Raw genomic sequence first — 22,069 nt, 5'->3', positions numbered from 1 at the left:
CACGGGATAAAGCCAAAGTTGAATTGACTTCTCTTTCTTTCTAAGAGGACTGGGTTTCTGTCATGGAAAATCTTCGGTACTACGTCAAGCATTAATTTCTTGAATATTATGTTTCAATTTTAATTTAATTTTTTTCATAAAATATTATTTTAATGATAATCACGTATGAAAATAGCAAAATTAGAAAATTATTTTATGAGAATATGATACCTGAAAATTAATTTTGTCAAAGTAATATCTAAATACTATTTTATTTGTATAAATATAACATTTGATACTAAATTATCAATTTTTTTAAATTAAAAGGGTTAATTTTATTTTTCTATGGAATGTATCAAATATTAATTTTTTAATTGAAATTATCAAACTTTAGAATGTTCTTATTAAATATAATAAATATTTACTTTCGCTTATTAAAAATATCGAATTAATTTTTACTTTAAAAACAAAGTAATAATCATAATTCTATTTATGCGACATCTTTTATAGAAAATAATAAAAATTCAATCATTTCAATAGAGATATTTAATTTGGTTTCTTTAATAGAAAAAAATAATAGTTTTATATCCTCGAATGTCGGTATTACAATAAAATTATATAAGTGATTTAAATTATAAATAAAATTATATTTAATCATAAAATAACACATATTAGAAGAATAATTAAAAAAAAACAATTTTATTAAGAAGATATATTAAAACTTCAAAGAGGAGTCACGACTATAAGAAAGTATTGTCACTTTTATCAATAACTTGGTGTTGAATATATTTTCTATATCTAATAATTTTTTCTTGATTCACTTTAATTTTTTTTTCCACTCATGGCTGCAGAAAATAATGTTCTTATATATTAATTTAAAAAACAACAAAATATCACTCAAAACTCAAATTTGTTATTGGAAGAGAGTTCAAATATAATGTCAAGAAGGTAAAATTTTATATCAATAAAATTATATGTATATATTTTTGTTATATAGATGTTGTATCATTATGTGATTGAGTAATTTTGAATTAAAGATAAAGTAACACTCAATCATATGATGATATATTATCTATATATCCAAATTACGTATAAAAAAATATGTACATATAACATTATTTTTTTATATTATCCTTAAATATTTCACTTTTATAAAAATACTATATTATTGGATTTGTTGACTGAAATCACACAAAAAAAATACAATTTTACTAAACTGATGAAATCATACATTTTTAATGTGATTTCAACCATCGATGTACTTGTATGATCAAAGTCAAACTTAATTTGTGATTTTTGGTTAAATCACACCATTTTGAGTGCAATTTCACATGCAAAAAGGTATAATTTTGACTACTTAAGTTATAATTTCACCTTATAAATTAATATTAATTTAGGCATTAATGTTGAAATATTATTATACGAGTGAATATTATTTTACAATAAAATTATGTGTATAAACAAATTGTATAAACTTATTTATATAAATTGAGGTAGTGTAATTAAGTGATATGATTGTTTATTTCTTCTTTCACTTCAAAATCATCTAATGGTATGCTATAATATCAGTTTATATAATTTATTTGTATATATAATATTATTAATTATTTTATTCTTGGGATAAAATTATGTGTACAACTTTTATGTATAATTTTATACACAAAAAACGATATATTATTTTGTGATTGAATATTATTTTTATTTATTTTTTAACTATCTAATCATATGATGATATATTATTGTTTGGGTACAAAATTATACACATAACACTACTTTTACTCTTGATTTCGAATTATTTAGCAAATGATAATATATTATCATTTATACATATTATAAATTTATATAATTTTATCATAATTTATATTTATTTGTATAAGATATGAGAAGGGCTTTCCTATTGGACTGTTTTGAATTAAAAAAACTTAAAAAAAAAAATTGTCACATGTGTAAAATGAATTGGCCAAAACTTATTTTTATGGGAGACTTATTTTGACAATTTATTATCAAAGTGATTTTTACTAGCTCTTAATCATGTTAATATTTATCTAACATTTAATTTTTAGTAAAATCAAATGTTAATAATAAATTTAAAAATATTATTTAATTAATAATAATAATAAAAAAATAAAATTTTATCATATTTTTAATTTAATTTTAAAAATTAATCAATTACATTTAACATAATAAAGAAGATCGTGAGTCCCACGAATATTCATCAACCATGAGGGAAACATATAACTATAAATTCAAATTATTAATTATTTAACAATCTTTAATAACAAAATAAATAAGACATCTAAATTGTAATTAAAAAAAATAGACCCAAAACTGTTGAAATTTCAATGAAACTTTTTTGGTTGCTTGACTTTTATGATAGGAGAAGAGGTTTTAAGCTTTTTCATATTAGCTAGAAGTCATTTCTCCAATTAATTAGGTTTAAATTATTCACATCAAACAGGTGAATAATAAAATTATATGTATTTAATTTTAATAGATAAATAAATATATATTTGATATATAAAATTATATAATTGAATAATTTTAAATTAAAAATAAAATAATATTTAATTATGTGATAACATACATAAATATATATTTATTTATATATCTAAAATAGATATATATATATAATATTATTTATAGGTGTATTAATAAATTAATAATTAAATTGGCATCGATTGATTGAGTGAATTGATAATATTAATCTAACATTATTTAAAAAGGATATTATCATAAGATTAACTTAATTTAATATTGAATTTATTTAGCTCAATAACTTAAATATGTTTAAGTCATCGAGATTTAAATCATAATCCTAACTAAATTTATCATAAATTTTCGATTGAAAGTTGTAATTGAGCTTGAATAGATAATGTATTGAAAGTTGTAATTGAGCTTGAATAGAATTTTCGATATTTGATGGGATGGTCAAGTCTAATTAATACAAAATCCTGTGACAGACCAAAAGTCTTTGCTAGAATTGAATGACATCACCGCCACCTCATTATCATACTTTCTTATTCACCTAACCTTTTAAAAATTTCCTTTAAACCCCTCAATTTTTCCTCATGGTTTTTACTTTTATAATCCAAATTCTAAAAGTATTAATGTATTAATAATAATAATAATTTAATAAATTTTATATTTTTATGATGAATATTTATGTGATTGTATCTATAAAATTCTTCACAAATTAATAATCATATTTCTTGTTGATTGAATTTTAAATGAAATGTTGGATTAAAAAATATTTGCAAATTTGAGGTTATTAAGATAAGAGATAAGAATAAATTTTGCATTAAATTGAGTTTTTTTTTTGGTAACCAAAGATTTGTCTGTATAATTGTGTTTTAATTAATATATATAATCTAAAAAAAACTTACATGCATAAAAAATAGTCAATTTTAATTAATTTAGATGAGAGTAAGGGGGTACTCGGTTTTTTCAAAATTACAAGACTTTAATGTACTTTTTCAAATTAAGGGGTGTAGGAAAATAATAGACTTTGTAAAAATATGCAAGGTCAATATCTGGCATTTAAAACAACCCACGTGTCAAAATGTGGTGGGAAGGCAATAAATGGTGGTAAGACGTATGCGACACATCATCGACTTTCAGTATCCGGCAATAAATGAGGGTGGAAAAGTCCAAAGACTTTCATGGCATTTAAAGAGATTGTTTTCGAAATTTGAATTCAATTAGAATTGGATTTAAAATTAAAATTGAAATTGATATAAAAATTGGAATTTTAAGATATTTTATTTGACCTTAATCACCAATGTCAAATCAATTTGGAGAAAAATCGTATGTAGTCATGATAAGTTGCGCATGAGTAAAGTGACAAAATCTAGCGAGTCACAAATCAAGTCATTTTTATAGGCATTTTGCAAGTCGGCCTGCAAAAACATACCTTCTTTAATTTAAAAAAAAACTGAAAATTTTATCTTATTTTAATCTGTGTATATATATTTGTCACTTATCTCATAGCTTAAATAAATATACTAAAATAGTACTTCACTTCTTTAAAATACTCTTTTTGACATGATTTATACTAAGATTTTCTTTTTTTCTTTACGATTTTTGCTCTTTTCTTTCTCAGCGTTCAAGTGAGAAAGAAATCCCTACAGCATGAAAAAAATAAATTTTTCATCAGAGAAGACACGTGATTGAACAATAAAATCCATGAGAAAACCATTATAAAAAATTCAATTTGGACATAAAGGAAAGAGAGACGAAAATTGCTGAATTTATTAAGATAATTAACATTTGCTGCAAAGATTTCATAGCAAAATCATCCACATTCATTTTCTTTCGTTTTTTTATTGTCTTACCTTGATCAATATTTATACATCACTTGATGATATAATAGTTTAATGTGTTATAAATACGTATGTATGAAGCTTGGTTGCATTGGTATTGTATTTGGGGTTTAATTTGAAAAAATTGTAAACTAGTGCAATTTGGAGTTTTTATGTTTATTTTTAGTTAAGATGGAAAAAACTATATTTAAGATTCGCTATGGAGCCCAATAGATTGAAGGTAATGATAATGTGACAAGATATGTTGATGGGAATGAGAGAGTGATGTGTATTGACACAAGTATTGATTTTGGAGGATTTATTGCAAGAATCAACTATCGTTTAAGACTCGACCAAAGTAAGTCAAATTTGCGCGTATTTACTCTAGGTGATGTGGGTCCGAAGAAGATTGTAGACGGAGTTTTTGATGGTTGTAGCAAGAAGTTCACAAGGATATACAAAACTTTATGTTACCGAGAGTCCAATTGATGGAAGAGACAATCAACAAGCCGAAGATGTTCATGAGGAAGAAAGAAAAAATCATCCGACAAATGAGTGGACATATCCACAAAGTTTTCAAGAGTTTGGTGGGAATTATGATATTGATGATGATAATGACAATGACATGGATGAGGATTATGAAGTAGAAGGTAATGAGGATGATGACGACGAAGAATTCTCAAGGTTTGATGAAGACATGTACGGTGTTCTGAGCCAAGCTGTTGACAAAAGTCAAAGTCATGCTTGTAATGAGGTTATTACAAACATGTACGGTGTTCATCAAACCTTGGCTCTTTAATTAAAAAAAAAAAACTGAAATTTTTATATTATTTTAATATATATATATATATATATATATATATATATATATATATATATATATATATATATATATATATATATATATATATATATATATAAAACTTATTTTAAAGCTTAAATAAATATGCTATAATAGTAATCTATTTATTTATCTTTCTTTTCTCTTTCTCAGCGTTCAAGTTTTCCTTGTCTTGCCTTGATCAATATTTGTGTTGATTTTGAAAGATTCATTGTAGGAATCAGCTATCGTTTAAGACTCGATCGAAGTCAATCAAATGTGCGTGTATTTACCCTAGGTGATATGGATGCAATGGAGATTGTAGACGATGATGATGTGAAGTTTTTATGACTGTAACAAGAAGTTCACAAAGATATACAAAACTTTATGTTATCGAGAGTTCAATTAATGGAAGAGACAATCAACAAGCCAAAGATATTCATGAGGAAGAAAGGGAAAATCATTCTACAGATGAGTGGGCACATTCATAAAGTTTTCAAGAGTTTGGTGGGAATTATGGGGTTGATGATGATAATGACGATGACATAGATGAAGATTATGAAATAGAAGGTAATGAAGATGATGACGATGAAGAATCTCGAGGTTTGATAAGGACATGTATGGTGTTCCGAGCCAAGATGTTGGCAGAAGTTAAAGTCATGCTTGTAATGAGAGGGCTGAATATAGCACGAGATGTTATGGGTTTATGAATATTGGAGCATATTCAAGTCACATCCATAGTCCAAATCCATTTTAATAGGTTCCTACGCTTGCTGTTGATATTAAGAATGTAGGTATTAGTAATCGAGCAACACAAAGGGGCACCCATTTGTAAGTGATGGGTTTTTATAACTCGAAAGCAGGATTGAAAGCATTATTTTGAGCATATGCCTTAGAGACAGGAATTCAATAAAAGGTTGGTCATTCTGATAATATACGGTATAAGCTTAAGTGAGTACACCACCAATGTAAATGGCGGGCACGAGCAATAAGAGAGTAAGATAGAGACTATTAGGTCTTATGACGTATGAATGTGACACACACTTATTTGCGAGATCAAATATTGCCGCACCATAGACAAACTAGTGTAGAATCATTAGAGAATATACTTAAGTTAATGTTTGTGGTTGATCGTATTTATCGACCAAAGGAAATTATTTCAGACATGGTAGATAGGTACAGAATCGACATATCTTACACGCAAATATGGCGTGCCAAAACATATGCAATAAATGTATTACGAGGATCTCCAAAAGAGTTTTTCGGTCTATTATACTAGTATTATCATAATTTGAAGCTTCATAACCCAAGAACGGTGACATGTATTGATATTGATCTGAAAAATAGGTTCAAGTTTTTCTTCATGTGTATGGGGTGTTCAATAAGAGGGTTCCAACAATTCTATCATCCGGTGATATGCATTAATGCTTCACACTTAAAAGGAAGGTATCTTGGCTCTCTTTTCATTGTGTTACGAAGAATGATAATAATCAAATTTACCTACTCATATTCGGTATTGGGCACAAGGAGGGAATAGATACATGAACACCCTTTTGACATACTTTTGCATGTGTATTGGTGATTTATTGGATTTTGCCATTATTTCTAATCGTTGTCATTCAATAATTATGTCGGTTATGAATGTAATGCCTTATGCTCATCATGGGTTTTGTAATTACCATATAAAGGGTAATATTCGTTTGCAGTTCAAAAAAACCAAACATATTGAAAGATTATTTTGGAAAGCTGTTAAGACATATCTCCTCAAGGACTTTCAAGCTATTATGAGTAGAATTACCAGAGGAAATCCCACTGCAACAACCTATTTGACATACATTAAGTATGAAAGATGAGCGTGTGCCTACTTCAGAGAATGGCGGTACAACATTATGATGATTAATATTGCTGAGTCCTTTAATGCTTTAACATGGACTACTCGTATTTTGCCTATCACCATATTAGTTGAGTTTCTTCGGAGCACAATGCAATATTGATTTTTCAATAGGCGAAACATGACTGGTTCATATGACTAAAATTTTAATGATGTTTTTTTTTCATTGAATTTATTTGTTGTTTTTTGTAGATGAGAGATCTCACATGTTAACACGATAGGCTAAGGACAGACTTGCTCAATATGTGTTCAAATCTATCAATATGGTTATTAAACCAATCAACATGCAACAATACGAAGTTCATGATTCACAACAACAAGTGTTCATCGCGAATCTTCTATATCGAATGTGTGATTGTGGAAAATTTCAATTTTCCCAGATTCTATGTGCACATGTTGTAACTATTTCAAAGTATAATAACCTATCAGACTATGTAGGCTAGGTCAATATATATTACTCTATTGAATATTTACATAGGGTGTATAGAAAAGATATTAATCCACTAAGGGATCAATTAACTTGGACCCTATCAAATATACCTGCGATTTATCCTTCAGTGATAGAACAACAACAGTCTGGTCGTCCTTTTAACCATGCAAGAAGACCTTCACAAGGAGAGGGAGTTAGACAACAAAACTGCAACCGATGTCATCAACCTGGCCATACTCACTTGAATTGTCTAAGTCTAGCTCCAGTGCCTATGGTTGGCTCATCCTGCACACCAAGTAGAGCATAAGGACGAGGTCATCGTAGTCACGGTGCAACCTATACGGCCTAATAGGTTATCATGGTTAATTTTTTGATTGCGTCTGATATTATAATTTTAATTGTATATATATTTCATGTTTAATTTTTTGTAATTTATCTATTGAGTTTTGTACAAATTTTAACATATTAATTTTTTATGTTTAGACTTTTACATGTACGCGATGGAAATAGATCAAAATAGTATAATTGTAACATCCCTCCCTAGAATGATTATCCACCGAAGGAGAAATGTTACAAATTAATATCCGGAGCGTCGATTTTTTTTATTTTAAAATACTTTAAAATAAACACATCACTAAAAGTGTTTAGAAAACATTCTAAGAAAACTAAAAATCTAGAAGCGAACAAAAGATATATATAGTTATGTGAAAACTCATCTAAAAGCATCTGAAAATGTGGAGTAATCATATATAACTATACCAACATCTCAAAAAGGTCCAAAAGCAACAAGAACATGTGACTGTATGCATATAATACAAACCAAAGATAACCTGTTCCAGCCAGATCTATTTTCGCTGACCTGACCCTGCCTCGCAGCTACCTCAATCACCTGTACCTGCAATCATGAAAGAAAAGGAAGTGAGTGATAAGAACACTCAGCAAGGGGGAAAGAATCAAGTAAACTATCTCTTTCCTGTTCTACCTCACTTTCGGGACTCAACCTCACATCCTAACCTCTATAAGAGATTATGGGGGTAATCTAGTTCATTCTTTACTATTTGGGTCATACTTTGTCCCATCTGGTGTCTATTTGATACTTTCTGGAAGCTAACTATAGAGATTTGGCACTTTTCTAAGCTCGAGCTCTTTTTTTTTCTTTCACTACACTATTTTTAAATCTGAATTGAGCTCTACTGCGAGCATGCTCTATTACGAGAGGACCCTACTAGGGGTCTATGTCCTATTATGGACGTGTCCTACTGCGGACGTGCCCTATTGCTAGCGGTGTAGTGTAAAGTATCCCCTTATAGTTTATAGCATGCATACGGGTCTTATATCTTACTAATTTTGCTTTCATCTAAATTTATTCATAACTCACCAGACATTACTTTTGGGATGACCCTTAAATCTTGAGTCCCAAATTCCTTTTCTTGCTTTTCTTTCTTTTTCTTTTCTTTTTTTCTCTCATTTCTTTCCTTTCCTTTCCTTTCTTTTGTTTCTTCTTCCTTTCCTTTTTCTCCTCCTTTTCTTTCTTCCTTTCTTGCCCAAAACTACAAAATACTGTTCACAAAACAATCATAATTCAATAATTCAATAGATAAGACAGTCAAAACGTAAGATAACATCAGTAGCAAAAACTGCCTCCTTTGTTTATTTGGTAACGCAGTCCTTGTGGTTCATGCAATATTTAATAGTCCAAATGATCCCCAATTCATACAAGCTATATATCGTTGAAAAGAGAATTCAAAGATAATTTCAACAAGATATAATAGCACTCATAAATCCTTAGATAAGGTAGTCAAAACGTGAGATGAAATCAATAGCAAAACTGCCTCATTTGTTTATTTGATAAAGCAGTCCTTTTGGTTCATACAATATTTAATAGTCCAAATGATCTCTAATTCATACAAGCTATATATCATTGGAAAGAGGATTCAAAGATCTTTCCAAAAAGATATAATAACACTCATAATTCATCAGGTAAGATAGTTAAAATGAAGGACGAAATCAATGGTAAAACTGTAAATATTATGTAACTTTCTACCATAAACAAAATCACACACATAAACATCCCAAATGGCAAAACAACATTTTTCAAACTTCAAAATCATCATTTATAACACAGATCCAAGGAACCAAAAGCCAAAAACATGCAACATATCAAGGATAATACCCCTTACCTTGTTTCAAGCCAAATCTTTACAAGTTGGCTCCCTCCTCTTTGTTTTGCTTTCTTTATCACCAAAATCACCTTAAATCAACATCAAAACATACTAATATATTCATATAACATGCATCCAATACATAGATAAACATAGGTAAAGGGAAAAGGAAGAGATCTTTTGGTCACCAAGGCTCCCAAAGTGTTTACTCTTCTTTTCCTTCCTTATCTATCTTCCAAAACCTTTCCAAATCACTTACTTTCCTTCAAAAAACACAGGAAAGAAAGGAAGAAACTGCCTCCTTTGGAAGAGATGGGAAAATGATGGAAAAAGTGTAAAGATTGTCTTTCTTTGACTTTTCTTTCTATATATATCTATTTACATATTTTTGAATTTATTAATATATATAAAGCTTTGTTTTTCTTTGTAATTGGTTTGTATATAACACACACACACACACATACATTTCAACATATAAATTTAAAACTAAAAATGTCTCAAAGTAGGATTAAAAAACACAAATGCCCCTAGAACGTACTCTTTCCCCCTCATAAGAATTCCGTCCTTGAAATTCATAAAAATAGCTCTGGATACTTCTCCTTCATGGTCTGCTCCATTTCCTAGGTGGCCTCCTCTACCTTTTGGTTTCTCCATAAGACTTTTACTAGAGGAATCTATCGGTTCCTTAGTTGCTTAATTCTTCTGTCAAGTATCTGAATCAGTTTTTCTTCATAACTAAGGTCGATATTGAGGGGAATGAATACCTGCCAACCAATTAAGAGAAATAAATATCAATAATCAAATATACTGTAAACGACTTACAGTTGTAAACCACCTTATCAACACTACTTTATGGTCGAAGGAATTCAGTTGACTGTTGATGTGAGAAGCCATTGATTTGATCTAGGAAAAATATGGGCCACTCCATATTTACACCCAACCATTTGAACTCATCATAGTATAGTGGGAGAAGTGCAACGAACTGGGTTGAAACACTCATCCAATTACCATTTGAAAAAGATTTACAGAATATTCCTATGAAATCTTCAATGTGTTGTGTACATAGATAAATTACACCATAAATTGAAAGTGATAACTAATATGAACTAATACAAAGGAACGATGTATATTGTGTTTTCCAACCATTGTCTCGGTGTTACAATTTGGGTCCCCTATAGTTTGCTTATATAAGTTATCATTCTAGTTGGTCTCTTAAGGAAGACACGTCGAGTGTCATTATTTGATGCACAATGGTACCACAATAAAAACTCTGAGTAAGCCTCAGCCAATCGCGAGTCCAGATGACGGTCCTCAAGTATGGGCTTTTGTTCTTACCGTTATTAGATCTGTGAATGGACTTACCAACTGTTTTCCTTTTCATAACACACGTCTAAATGCTGACACGTTTTTAGTTGTCATCAGGTTCTGAATAGTTATCGGTTGATCCTGTGCTTATTGTTGGACATCATTCTCCGATAAGTCGTCCAACTGTAAAAAAATTTATGCTTATCATTATTTTATAACATAACTAATTGAAATAAAAAATAAGTATAGTGGATAATAACCTGTATTGATTCTAACGTTTGAACATAAGAATCCTTAAGTCTTGTAATTCGATTATTTAATGATTATTGGAGTTCCTGTATCTCTTTCTGAAGCATCGATGTCTGATGTTGCCATTGCTTCTGTATCTCTCTATAAAACATCAATGCATGTTGTTGCCAATACGTTTGCATATCCCTACGAAACATTAATGCCTACTGTTACCACTACTTCTGCATCTCCCCATGAAACACCGACGCTTGTCACTCCCACTCTGCGTACATCATTGTAGCATGCTGGTCCAATTGCTATTGTATTTGAGAGTCAATGCCTCTTTCATATTCCATTAAGATCTGTTGAAGACAGTCATATGATACACCACTGTATGACGTCCCGTAAAAGGCATGTCTTGCAAACTTGTCCCTTTGGAGCTCTCGAGGATGAGAGGCATAAGAGGTAGACACATGTGAAGGGGATGCCTGTCTAATACAACGGATTGAGAACCTCATGATGAAGATATTCGTATAAAAGCAGTGGAAAACTGTGAAGACTTTCTAAGGGTTGTCTTAAAGGCGATAGGACTATTCAACTAGATGTCATCATTATCATCTAAATCTATAGACTCATTATCTGATGATGTTAGTGGTGCCTATTCTCTCATAAACTTTAGAACCCGAATGTACCACTCAGAGTTGTACTCAGTCTCGATCGGACGTAATACAGTTGTAATCTCTTTCTAGAATATGAAGGAAATTTATAAAAATTAATGAAATACGAGATAGAATAATAAAATATAAATCTACCGGAGGAGATTTATATCATCCTAGATCGATATGTCATCCTAGATCGACAGTACAATTGTCTTCTATTTCAGAATATAAGAGATTTGATCATTTACTTTCAGATGGACATAAGGTGATAGATTCTGAATCATCTCATAAATCTAATACTACACAATATACAACATTTATGGTTAGTATTTACAATCGTCGGTGTGAATGTAAACTTTATCTATTATGTGATATTTACCTGGAAAGTAATCGAGTATCCCAAAATATTGTAACTAAGAAGTGGGAGTGAACTTGTGTACGACGGGTGGTGTTCAATACAATACTAATATTTGTTATAGATACCTTTTCGCATCGATTCAACTGTTTTATTTCATGTCACTGTCCCCAGAGTTATCGACTAAATGCATCTAAATTATCCACTAAATGTAAAAAATGATCAAGTATTTTTGTTCTGTTATCTGCCCCTAATAATCTTGTAAATGCATAATACAAGATTGCAAACTTCACTGCGTCGTTATCATTGTCTCCCTAAATTTCATTATTGAATGCTTACTCAATCTCCCCATGGGATAACAACCTTTGAATATCCAGGAAGTATTTCTCTCTCAGTCGAGGCGTCTTCGTGCAATCAACGTAATTGGACACGTCAATGTCCTCCCTAAAAATCAGACTAGTGACTAGTGCAAACTCCACAGGGCTGAATCGAAACTCAACACCATTTATTTTGAACCACATTTTTTTGTTTGGGTTCCCGCGATTAATCATCCAAAATAACATTGCTTGAATAAATACGACATTGAACCGTAGCTCCGCCAAATCTAATAAGTGTTTGAAATAGGTTGTCCGAAAAATAGCTCTTTGAGCAAATGTTAGTTTATTCTTAACTATGTCACAATGTACATCTTTGTTCGCAGTGACATATGCACTCAGAATCTATATGCATCATGGAATCTATACGCCCCCTCTTGGTAGTTGATTGCAAATGCATGAAAATATATATTAATTTGTTAAATTACATTAATGAAAGATAATCATTTTAATCAAAGATTAATCAAAGAAACTAGATTATCACTATTAAATTAACATAATTGGTATCAACTAATGTAACATTAGAATAAAAAAAATTGGATTATCAGTAAATTAATATGCATGGCGTCATTTTTCATAAAAACAGTTAAATTTGAGTGTTTATAATATTTGATGTAAGATTACTATTCTTGAGTTTTAAATGTCATTTAAGCTATATTTTATATTTGAATTACCAGCATGCTAAAATAAAATCTACTGAACTACAAGTATAGATAGGTGAGCAATAAAGAAAATAGATTAAAAAAGAAATAGATAAGTGAAATAGAAGAATACAAGCATGGATAGGTGAACAGTAAAGAAAATAGATTAAAAAGAATAAATTAGTGAAATAGAAGAAGCATGGGAAAGCTTGGCGCTTCCGCCAACCACTCTACTCACCCATTGCAATTTCCAAATCAATTTCATATTAATTTTAATTTCAATTTCAGATTAATCCAATCAAATCAAATTAATTTAAATTCGGACCAAATTAAAATTCAATTTACATTGAATTTGGACCAAATTAAATTTGATATGATATAATTCTGCTTCCATTTGATATAACAAAACCTGACCTGTCTTCCTGCCATTACGTCAATAGTACCGATAATCGATGAAGTTGTTTGCTGAATTTTCTTTGTGCACGAGAAAACAATCCAATGATCTATGTGGAAGTAAATACTTTTCGAGAAAATCTGGAAACAAGCAAGCAAATACTTTTGCAAAAAAAATTTGCAAAAACATGCATATATATGAAAAGCAAGCAAGACTTCCACGTGAAAGGTAAAAAGGAAAGCAAACAAGAACATAAGGAATATATTCTCTGGTTGTCAGTGAATTATTCAAGTTAGTGCATTATTCATATATATTGATTATAATATTCCCTCTTGATGCATTATTCATATATATTCATTATACTTGCTAAAAACATGACATTTTTAAAAGTTAAATCCAGAGGAAAAGGGTTAGGTCAATTATTAATGGAAAAAGCAAGCATTGGCGTTGATGCCAACCCTTCCTTTTTCCCTTTCAAAGTTAATTTTCTGTCATATTTGACTTCCAACTCACATTGAAAGTGATCAATGGCTATCTCATTATCTTAATTTTTAATTATTATCATATTATATATTATACTATTATCTCACTGTTTCAAATAGTTTTCATTAACGTAAAATATCTTTTAAAATTGTAGAGAGAAAAAGTTACAGCAAAAAAGAGAGAATCTCTGCATGGTTTACGTCAAGAGGGGTATTTTGAGGAAGTAGATTACTGTTATAGTATATTTGTTTAAGCTTTGAGATGAATGACATATATGTATATATGGATTAAAATAAGGGTAAAAATTTCAATGTCCCTTTAAAAAATTTATTTTCTAATTTGTGTTAGTCCTCCCTTGAGGTCCTGATATATTCTATTTTATTTGTTGTCTTGATAGTATTCACAAATTTCAAGTTACGTTGGAAATTTGTGCACCGTGTTAACTCATATCCTAACATGACTCATTATCATTTTAAAAGTAAATACTCAATAATATGACAGTTCATTATCATTGATAATATTAAAATATATTAAAAATATATTGAAAATATATGATTTTTTTATATTATAATATATCATAAATATATTTTTTTCTAGGTTAATATATATTTTTAACATATGATTTCTTGTTATGCTATATTTTTTTTTGGGTAAAAAAGAGTAAATAAAACAAAAAAAACCTAGTCAGGGTAGGAAAATAACCTAAACTCAACTTTGTTACACCCTGAAAGAGCAACAAGTTAGCAATAGACTATACAACGTAGAAAGCCAGTGAGCAAGGCCAAAGCCAAACCTTTACTCAAGGGACAAACACAACCTCCCCCCTCGGATAAGGGGGGAAGAGAACACCACAAAAAAAAAGGGAGAGGGGGGAATCTTTTCCTCTTGACTCTCTATCTAAAGAGTTCCAAAGATAGAGATTAAGATGAGAGAAAAACAAAACAACCAAAAATTAAAAAAAAAAATAAACAAGCTCAAAAAGGGCCAATACTGTCTTTTGAATGCAAGAGAGAAAGGCAAAACAAAGGATGCAAAACAATAGCATAACGGGCAGAAAGAGCAATACTAGTAGCAGTTGCAAGGGAAGAAACACAAACAATCGCCAGACTCCAAAAGCAAAATCATAGCAGCTAACATGTAGAGAGCATTTTCCAAATGCCCTCATCGAATTTGCCAACACACAAACCAAAAGCAGAGTAAATGTCTCCATGGGGGCATTATTTTGGTAGAATAATGTTTAATCTTGTTTTGCATTATTGTATATTTATTATGTTGATTTATGTTTTTTTTTAATATATAGGATTTAGGACTTGTATAAATTTATGTATTATTTAGATAATTTAATATATAGAAAATACAATTTATTTAATTTTTATAATGGTATCAGAGTCGAGCATTCATATCAGTATTTTCTTTTGGCACACTCACATCGTCACCTATATAGAAAGATAAATTTATTAGTTTGACTGCACACTCATGTCGTCACCTATGTGAAAAATTGAGTTCGTTAGTTTGATATACTCACACTGTCACTTACGTGAAAAAATGATTTTATTACTTTGACACACTCACATAGTCACATACGTAGAAAGATAAGTTCATTAGTTTGGTATACTCATACCATCACCTATGTGAAAAGATGAGTTTATTAGTTTGGTACGCTCACACCCTCATCTACTTGGAAAAATGTGTTCATTAGTTCGATACACTCATGTCGTCATCTTGTCAATGGTACCCTTTAACTCATTTTCATACATTTTATTTATTAGATAACATAAGTCTTCACCTCTTGACTTGCATTATAAACTCAATTTAATAGAATATATTCCAAATATATAGTTTCCTATATTCAAGTATATCTTAAATATATGGTTTCCTAATTTAGCATATATCCAAATGTTGATTTATGGTTCCTTATATAGGATTTGTTAGTGTACGCCCTAGGAACCAATTATATTATCATTTTCAAGATGTTTCATCTTGTGTTAATAAAGTGTTTTGTATTTCACATGTATATTATCTTAACTTTATTTATTTATTCATTAAATATATTGTATGCATGTGAATTATTTGGATAATATAGATCTTTGGAAGATCAAATTATTAAAGCGTTCCTTACGCTACATAGGTGATGCCAATTGGGCAATGACATCACATTATAGACACTCTAAATGCCTTCGTTAACTATCATAAGATGATATTAGTGTGGATAACTGTGAAAGTTGTATCATAAGGGCATTAGTATAAATTAACATTTAGTAAACTATTTTTCAAATATAACCAATAACGATGAATCACATGGACATGTAAATTGTAGTCAATGATTCATCATAGGATTATACTAGTGCACCATTAATCATTTGACCTGAGATGTCAAGGTTGGATCTGATATGGATACATATGGTGTGTAAGTACAAGACTATTTATGTCATGTATAATAAGCTAGATTGATTATATGTTGTTTGTATGCAGAAAAAAGTGATAGTTAAGAAGGAATCTGTTAGCTCAAAATAATTTAATTTTGAGTTCCTACATGAATGTCAATAAATATTAATAACAAATATCTCTAGTTAGAGTATAAAAAAGGTCACATGAAAGTAATTATTTTGACTTACATTTTTTTCATGTACTTTAAATTATTATGATAAATATGAGCATGATAGTTTGATGTTTAAATATTTCTTTATGAATGTAATAATTATGACTTACATTTTTATCATGTACTTTGAATTAGAGCTCAATACACATAATCTCACTCTTACTTTTATAAGTTGTTTCACACATGAGTAATACTATGTGACTTTATAATGAGTATTCATCAATAATGATGTAACATTATGTGATTTAGTGCTATTTTAAATTTACAATTAGTTATTTGTGAATCTATTTCCAGTTGAAATAAGAACTTTATTGGAACTTCGTATACTCAATCTCTCACATAATTGTCTCTATAGTGAGATTCCGAAGAGCGATAGATAATTATTTGTTTTGTAGTCATTGGACCTTAGTTTCAACCATTTGAGTGGAGAGATTCTTGCATAAATCACTTTGTTGGATTATCTCTCAAAGTTCAACTTGTCCTACAACAATTTGAATGGGAAAATTCCAATAAGGTAGCATTTTGACACTACCAATATTTTTTGAATCGAATAGGACATTAACTCAGTGGATAGGGTAGTTTGTCCATTTTGGCACTACCAAAATAATAATGAATTTTGTATAATTTATCATTAAATATATAATCGAAATTATTTTATCATTAAAATAAACTTAATTTGATGGTATAAAAGCTTAAAATTGATGGATGAGAACTTTGGTTTAAGTTCCAATAATGAATTTAGAAAAAAAAAAAAATTTTTTATGTAACCCAATTCAAATCTTATGATCCAATCTGGTCTAACTTCAAACACGCTTTTTAAATGAATCGTAACTGTTTTTGTTAACAGGTGACAATTCAATTGATTGGATTGCTGGTTTTTAAAAGCATGTTTTGAACATAAATGGATCAACATATATCCGCAATGAATTGTTATGTGGAGATCTCATTGGAATTAGTTGTATTGGTAAAAACAATCCCTCAACTTCAGTCAGTGTTGAGCTTGAAGATGCCTGTTGGTGGGAAAAGTTGTTTTATGCAATTGTAATTATCGGCTATAGAGTTGGCTTCTTGTGAGGGTGGATTCGAACTGAGTCGGTTTGGCTTGAATTAGTGTTTGACTTGATTTGAACTAGAGTCTCAACTGGGTAGTCAGACTATAGTCCAGTTTAAATCACCCTTTGACAACACTATTTATCCCAATCGTAACTTTATTTATCCTACTAGTGTACTATTCATCTCAGTCGACTATATCTCTAATCTATTCAAACAAGTCCAAACTTAGATTCGGCTCAAATTGAATCCAACCCTAGCTTCTAAGGATTTTTTGGTGTTCTTTTATTTGATGAGTACCTAGAGGAACAAGTTGGTGGGTTTGATGCAATGGGACATGTTATACCAATGAGCTGCAAGTTGGCCCAAAATGCTACGAGAACTCCATAAATGTTATTGGGTCTATGCTTTCGAGTGGAAGAGACCCAATTAGCATTTATTAAGGTTCGAGTGTCCAACAAATGGTATCAAATTAAACGATTCCATCCAATGCACCAACAGAACATTAGGTGGAGGACTTTGCATATAGGTTTGTGATGAGGATTATGTGATGAAAAGGCAAAACCTGAAGAGCATTTTACATGATGATTTCTTGAACATAAAGTTTTAAAATTAATATTTTGTTCTGCAACATCATTATTTCTTCTTATCTACATGCAAAAAGTTAAAAATATCAGTATCAAGCCTGAAATTCCGAGAGCTATTACAATACCAACAATCAACATAGTTTGGTTCTTTTAACATGAAATACCAACAATTGGTGTGAAATTCGAGTAAGAAAATTCAGTTATATGTATATCAGAAAACATATAATGTATATTTGTCATTAACTCATCTTAAAGCATATAATGTCCAAAGGAATCACATAATGTACTTGGAATGATACTAAGATGCAACAAGTCCCTTTACCAACCAGAAAGATGGATTTCAGGATACTTTTCAGATACATTAACATTACATTTCTTTGGCAAGTGCTCTCCTATTTCCGCCTGCTTCTTTTGATATGCCAAATTTTTATTAATTGGAGAGTTCCCTACAGGATCAAATACGAGAGTAAATAGATGAAACAACAATAGTAGAAGCTATGTATTCAAGGACAAGAACCAAAATTCTCCAGCAAGTTTACCTGAACATAGATAGTAAAAACAAGCCTTGCAAGACTCTTCCATGTTTGTGAGCCTTGATCACCAAGAAGGTTGCCTCAACAAAGGAGAAGCTTACATTGTAAGGTCCATTTTCCAGACAAAGTCCATAATATCTAAGTGATTCAGGGGATTGCCTTGAAGACTGATAAAGCTTTGGGGCTACAGTGCCAGTCACTTGTGAGCTAGCATTTTGAACATGTGTGTTGAATCTGTTGATTGCCTATCAGAAAACAAATTGGCATCACTAATTGCCAGTTTTTCTGCATCAAGTAGATTAGAAGAAGCTCCAACAATATCATTGTTATCAGCCTTATACACTATGCTATCAACTTTCATTTCTTCACCACCACACTAGATTGCAAAACTTGAATCAGCATATTGCAAACGTATACTACGCTATCAGTTTGGCTCTGTTATCCTAACTAGAGCTTAATGAACAAACAATTTACAAAGCAACAACAGCAATATAGTAGAAAGGTAAATTGGTAATATACTAAATTTCATAAAACAGTTATACAGCTGAAAGAAAGAAGCTTACAACACGGAGCATTCTTACTGCAGGGGAAATTTCTCAGCAGACAATTCAATCCGGGGAGAATACTGAAGGGCACAAAGAACATTACCAGTTATGTTTGTTAAAGCACAGCATATCCCATTGCTGAGACTATATATTTCTAGTTATATATTGAAAAATGAACTATAACCAACCAGATGTTTGAGCTATCAAAAATGAAATTGCTGGCCGCTAGATTCCTGTTCAGTCCAATGCAAAGATAAATTATACTTCGAAGTATGAAGTAAAATTGCTAGGGATATAGTACATCAAATCATAACTCAAAAAATAGTTGTAAGATAAATCTCTGAACAAAATAGAATTTTAAACACCAGATGAATAGGAAACATATGCATATAAATCTGGAAAGAAACTATTCAGTCAAGACTTTCAATTACTTTCGTCAATTACTTACAATTATCGTCTTAATTTTTAAAATTAATCAGTTGGCCTAATTCCAAGATACATACTTGTAGGAGTAGTGCATTTTTCATTCTTCTTCAGTTTGTATGATAAGTTTAATTCTTTTTCTTCTTAATCTATTCACGAAGCATTTGGCACCAATACCTCTTCGACATTTGAATGTCAAAAACTTTCAAGGAAGATATAATAAATATTGACATATAACATCCATCTAATTTGACATGATATATATGCATAATTCTCAAGAAAACTGAAGCTACAGCTTACATGTTTTTAGGATATACAGCCTTTTGCTGAGGAATGGTTCCTGATCGGCCATTGTTTCCAAGAAACCTGGCTATTGAGACAACAAACAAACTAATGTATGCTAAAATTAAAAAAAAATTAACTTAAATAAAATAGTCAAATCTTAAATATATGAAGGTAAGCTTCAACAAATTTACAAGTAAGAGTATCAATTCTGAACAAAGCACTTGGGCTTTGACAATTAAGTTGTTGAAAACCAAATCCCTGCAGAAAGGGAGAATTTTTTTAAAGAAGATAGACATAAACAATAAGAGACACACTCATGGCTAGGGCTGGATTCGAGCCGAGCAGAGCCGAGCTCAAGCTTGGCTTGGTTCACATATAGTTGAGCTCGAGTTCGAACTTGTGAAAGCCTAACTCGAACTCGGTTCGAATTTGGCTCGACTCGTTTTTCGTTATTAAAACGATGTCGTTTTAATATATATTGGTTAAAACGATGTTGTTTTGTATCAAAATTTTTAATTAAAAAATTTGGCGAGCAGCTCGAGCTCGGCTAAGGTCGGCTCGGTTCGAATCCAGCCCTCCTCATGGCATTACAGTAGTAACTTACATTGTCTATAAACTTTTTATATTCTTCGATGTCAGATGGCATGCTAACACTGATCACGACATTTCTAAGATATCCAGAGGGATAGGCCAGGTTTCTTTGAAGACAGCTCAATTCAAGGACATTACTGGCAATCATAAAGACATTGTTTTGCATCACAAATATCAACACCCTGTCATCTAATCCTTCACAGAACAGAATTTCAACAACTATTTTTTCTTTTCTCTTTTTAATAGGAAAATTTGGGATCCCAGATATTAAAACTAAGATATTATGGATTCCTAAGCTGGTTTCTTTCTTTAATCAACACATACAATAAAAACAGTGCTTGACTTTAAGTTATTTTTTAGAATTTCATGTTCAAGGGACTGCAAAGCTCTAAAATTTAACCAAATAATTTTAAATATCATATATCTTACTAAGAAAGATGAATATGCAAAAATTAAATTTCAAATCTTGAGATAACGATGTCAAAGATGAAGAAAAAATTAAAAAGAAAAAAAAAAACTGTGATAATCGAAACATAAATGGAAATAAAATCTGAAACTTTATTGGAATAAATATGTGTTGCTATAAAACAATTAATACATAAACATAAAACTCTGTACATTCACAAACATTTATTTAAACAAATCACATCATGAGAAGTTATATTCACTGGTAAAGGCTGAATTATAATTGTAAACATGATATTCTGAATCAAATTATAGAGGAATATAGGCTTTACTAACTGCCCCATTCGACTGAATCTCCATGAGGAATATTTACAAATGAGGTCAATTTTAAGGTGAGTAGATAACTAAGAAAATATTTAAGAAACCCAACATTTTGTACTACCTAAAAACCGTATAATTTGTACCTGAAAAACATGAAGACAATAGATTCCACATCAATGCTTAATACATTGAAGAACTAAAATGAATAACCCCTCCTGTCATTCAGTAGAATTAGAGTTCCAAATTAGTCTATTTCAATGGATATGGAAGAATTTAATTATGCGGTTGAAAACTCACACATCCGATTCAAGTTTTTGTATTAGTACAAATTTTAGACCAAATTAAGAAGAAGAGATATGGTTTGGTCATACGGTCATACCTAATTTTCGTTTGACTTGATAATCTCTCTGTGAAGTTGAATGTTTGGGATATGAGAAAACTTGGACTAATCTTCACCTGTTTCTGGTTTGCATCCTTCCCTCAGTTTAGGACAGCCTTTAATTATTACTTCCCTCAAAGAGTTGGGACGATTCATATCCTCTGGTAGAGATGACAATTCCAGACAGCTATGAATGAATAGTTATCTAGGTGTGGTAAATCATGAATTTGAACCAATCGAAGAGGAGGTCCTGTGTGTTGCTTATCTGATCCTGTGCTCAAATCAAGATTAAGCCTTTCACAATCTTTCAACCAAAGTTTTTCTAATGAGCT

At 30.3% G+C, this 22,069-nt stretch overlaps 1 protein-coding gene across 2 annotated transcripts; it reads right to left on the bottom strand.

Moving 5' to 3' along the window:
* Positions 1-18,464: 18,464 nt before the first annotated feature.
* Positions 18,465-21,906, bottom strand: LOC123227525 (probable LRR receptor-like serine/threonine-protein kinase At1g56130). 2 transcript variants are annotated; one of them, XM_044652501.1, is made up of 9 exons: positions 21,738-21,906; positions 21,502-21,573; positions 20,646-20,827; positions 20,233-20,299; positions 20,057-20,126; positions 19,522-19,566; positions 19,352-19,413; positions 18,795-19,033; positions 18,465-18,701 (listed from the first exon to the last, which is right to left on the bottom strand). In XM_044652501.1, the coding sequence occupies exons 2-8, from the start codon at positions 21,530-21,532 to the stop codon at positions 18,996-18,998; spliced, it is 495 nt and encodes a 164-aa protein (XP_044508436.1). In that variant the 5' UTR covers positions 21,533-21,573; positions 21,738-21,906; the 3' UTR covers positions 18,465-18,701; positions 18,795-18,995. The 2 variants fall into 2 exon arrangements, with proteins under 2 accessions (XP_044508436.1, XP_044508437.1); XM_044652502.1 differs by having other exon boundaries at positions 20,646-20,769.
* Between the last annotated feature and the right edge of the window lie 163 nt (positions 21,907-22,069).

Source organism: Mangifera indica, chromosome 10, assembly GCF_011075055.1.
Source record: "Mangifera indica cultivar Alphonso chromosome 10, CATAS_Mindica_2.1, whole genome shotgun sequence".
NCBI lineage: Eukaryota > Viridiplantae > Streptophyta > Magnoliopsida > Sapindales > Anacardiaceae > Mangifera > Mangifera indica.
The sequence above is the reverse complement of the archived record's forward strand: the minus strand, read 5'-3'. Positions and strand labels throughout refer to the sequence as shown.

Bases quoted from the DNA above. Each gene is read 5' to 3' on its own strand.
- LOC123227525 (XM_044652501.1), bottom strand. From the start codon at position 21,532: ATGTGGAATCTATTGTCTTCATGTTTTTCAG. The intron at 20,828-21,501 runs GTACAAATTATA...TGTTCTGTGAAG, and splicing joins ATTGTCTTCATGTTTTTCAG to GATTAGATGACAGGGTGTTG. The intron at 19,567-20,056 runs GTAAGCTGTAGC...TGGACTGAACAG, and splicing joins GCTGTATATCCTAAAAACAT to GAATCTAGCGGCCAGCAATT.